The 2,490-nt window shown below is 44.3% G+C and overlaps 1 protein-coding gene across 1 annotated transcript in view; it reads left to right on the top strand.

Annotated features, from left to right (window-relative positions):
- The window catches only part of CX3CL1 (C-X3-C motif chemokine ligand 1), an 11,572-nt gene extending 9,635 nt beyond the window's left edge, over positions 1-1,937 (top strand). The window contains exon 6 of the mRNA XM_026066952.1: positions 749-1,937. Coding sequence (XP_025922737.1) covers positions 749-1,937 — 1,189 coding nt within the window. The remainder of the gene's footprint in view (positions 1-748) is intronic.
- Positions 1,938-2,490: the final 553 nt, after the last annotated feature.

Here is a 2,490-nt window from a genome sequence, read left to right on the forward strand (position 1 = left end):
TAAAAACCTATAGCCTCCAAGTGAGGTCAGGGCCCAAACTGCACTGGTTTCTGTCCACACACACAGTGAGACAGTCACTGTCATGAGTGATAAATACATGAGGAAAAGAACTGATGAAGGTACATACTGGTGGAATGGGGAAATGCAAGCACACAGAGAGTAAGAGTTCACACATTACTGTGAAAGTAGGTATTTTCAGTGGAAACAGATTCAGACCCAGTCACTTTTCTGGACAAAAAAAAAGCTACCTTTTTGCCCCAGAATAATTGTCATCTTTGACTTACCCTGAGAGTGAGGCACCATCAAGACCACTTTATTTCAGCTCAGGAGGTTGCTCCAAAGCGAGTCTGCTGGACTGACCTCGGAAAGTCTCTCTCAGTAAAACACAAGGGTTTTGTTTTCATGTGTACTTACCCCGTGCAGCCGGTGCCTGCCAAGCTTATTGTTCTGTAATGTTGAAAGCAAGCACTCCTTCTGAACATTTGAACAATGCTTTCGAAAGAGAAAGCCTGCCTAGAGGAAGCCATTCACCTATGAGTCATGTTCAACTGCTGATAACTAAATTAGATCATTGAGGCATTTGCCCTCCTGACATAAATAATCCATCCAACCCAGACAGTGTTACTATGGTAGAGGCCTGAGAGAGTCAGCATTTCCCAGCGTCTCTGGATGCTTTCTGTGTCACACTGATAGACTAAGACAGTGTTTTCTGTATCTAGTAAGTATTCCCTTTTTATTTTCACTTCAGATTTATTACTCAGAAGAAGTCCTGGGAGATTTGTGCGGATCCAAGAGAAGCCTGGGTGAAGAAGGTCATATGGAAATTGGACCAGAAAAAGGCCTCAGCAGCATCCCCACTTCCACATGCTGCCACTTCAGCAGCAGTGCCAGAAGCTCCTGGCGTTTTTCACAAACATGTTGGTCTTACAGTAGCTGCTCCATCTCAAGCTGCTGCTCCAACCAGTACTTTTCAAGGGGCTGGCACGACAATTTTGGATGCTCCTACTCTCAGGACAGAGGTGTCCAGCAAACCCACACCAGCCGTACAGTACATCACACAGTTCTCTACAGGATCGTCCCCTGTGATATGGGAAATTGCTGCCCACTCTGAAATGAGTTCAGAAGCAAACAGAGATTCGACAAAAGCTACTGCACATTCAACAACTTATGCAGCAGGCATGGTCCCCAGCCAGTCTATTCCACATTCCACAGCTCTTGTGCATGGCTTTGAGAACTCTGCAGGATCTATAGAAGAACCTGTAGGATATACCACAAATGCTACAGCTGTTGTTCCAGACATGACTTCTCCTAGCTTGAATTCAGACCCTGTGTCCATTACCAAAGCATCAGACCATTTTGTAGGTTCCATGGATGAATCCCTAGGCCCTACAAGTGCAAGAGCCAACACATCAGACATTGCTTCTAGGAGTTTTAATTCAGATCTTCCCTCCATCCTAGGCAGTACTGAGATTACCACAACCCCGACAACACCTTTTCCACCAGATGCTACTTCAGTTTCTGCTTTAAACTCCACAGCTGTCATAGATGAAGGTCATTCTGTCCACATCAACAAAGTTTTTGGTTTCTGGACAGATGCTTTTGATACTAGAACGCCTGAACATTCATCACCTTTAGGAAAGCAAGATCTTCCAGATACATCAGCTTTTACCAGTCAAACATTCTCAGGCCAAGTCAGAGCACAGCTGACTACAAAAAAACCAAATGATGCACCTTTTCCCAGCTTCTTGTCAAGATCCCAAATGCACTTTGTCATCCCAGTTTCTCTGGTAGGTGGTCTGATTGTTTGCAGTGCTGCTGTATGGCTATATAAAAAATTGGGAATCAAAAAAGAAGCAATGCCGATGGAAATGGTACAGGGCTTGCTCTACCAGCAGAAGGGACACCAAGCCAATGTCTATCCAGTGGAAGTAATCTGAATGCTTTATGGCATGGACATTTTTGGCGTAGATCCTTTGTGTTGCTGCAGGAAAGCTAATTTTATACTGATCTGATGACCGGTACAAAACAAGCTGGGGAATACAAATACCAGAGAAAATGTTTTTTTTGCAGAGCAGAATGTCCAAAAATATATCTAAGTTGTCATTAAGCAATGACAGTATTTTGGGAGTAAATGATAAGCCTTTCTTTCTGGCACTGTTATGTACAAAGGACATTGCTGTTCTAGAGCTGCTTGGATGCTTTTTGCCAGGTGGTGGGCCAAAGTGAGTTTCTGAATTGGTGCTGGGAATTTTTCTGTGTTTCATCATGACCCAGCTGAGGAACCACCCACTCACCCACACTACTGGACTCAGGCAGAACGCTCTGCCACGTTGAGCAATCGTAACACCAAAACACATATTTTGCACTTACAAACTCTCTGCTGCTTTATTTTTTGCACTTTGAGTCACTGCTCTGTCAGACCAAGACTGATGTTGACAGTCAGTGGGGTGCTGGCTCTCCAGGCCTGACTAAATACCCCATTAACTCTTG

The sequence above is a fragment of the Apteryx rowi genome, unplaced genomic scaffold (assembly GCF_003343035.1).
Source record: "Apteryx rowi isolate R43461 unplaced genomic scaffold, aptRow1 scaffold_1033, whole genome shotgun sequence".
In the NCBI taxonomy this organism is placed as follows: Eukaryota; Metazoa; Chordata; class Aves; order Apterygiformes; family Apterygidae; genus Apteryx; species Apteryx rowi.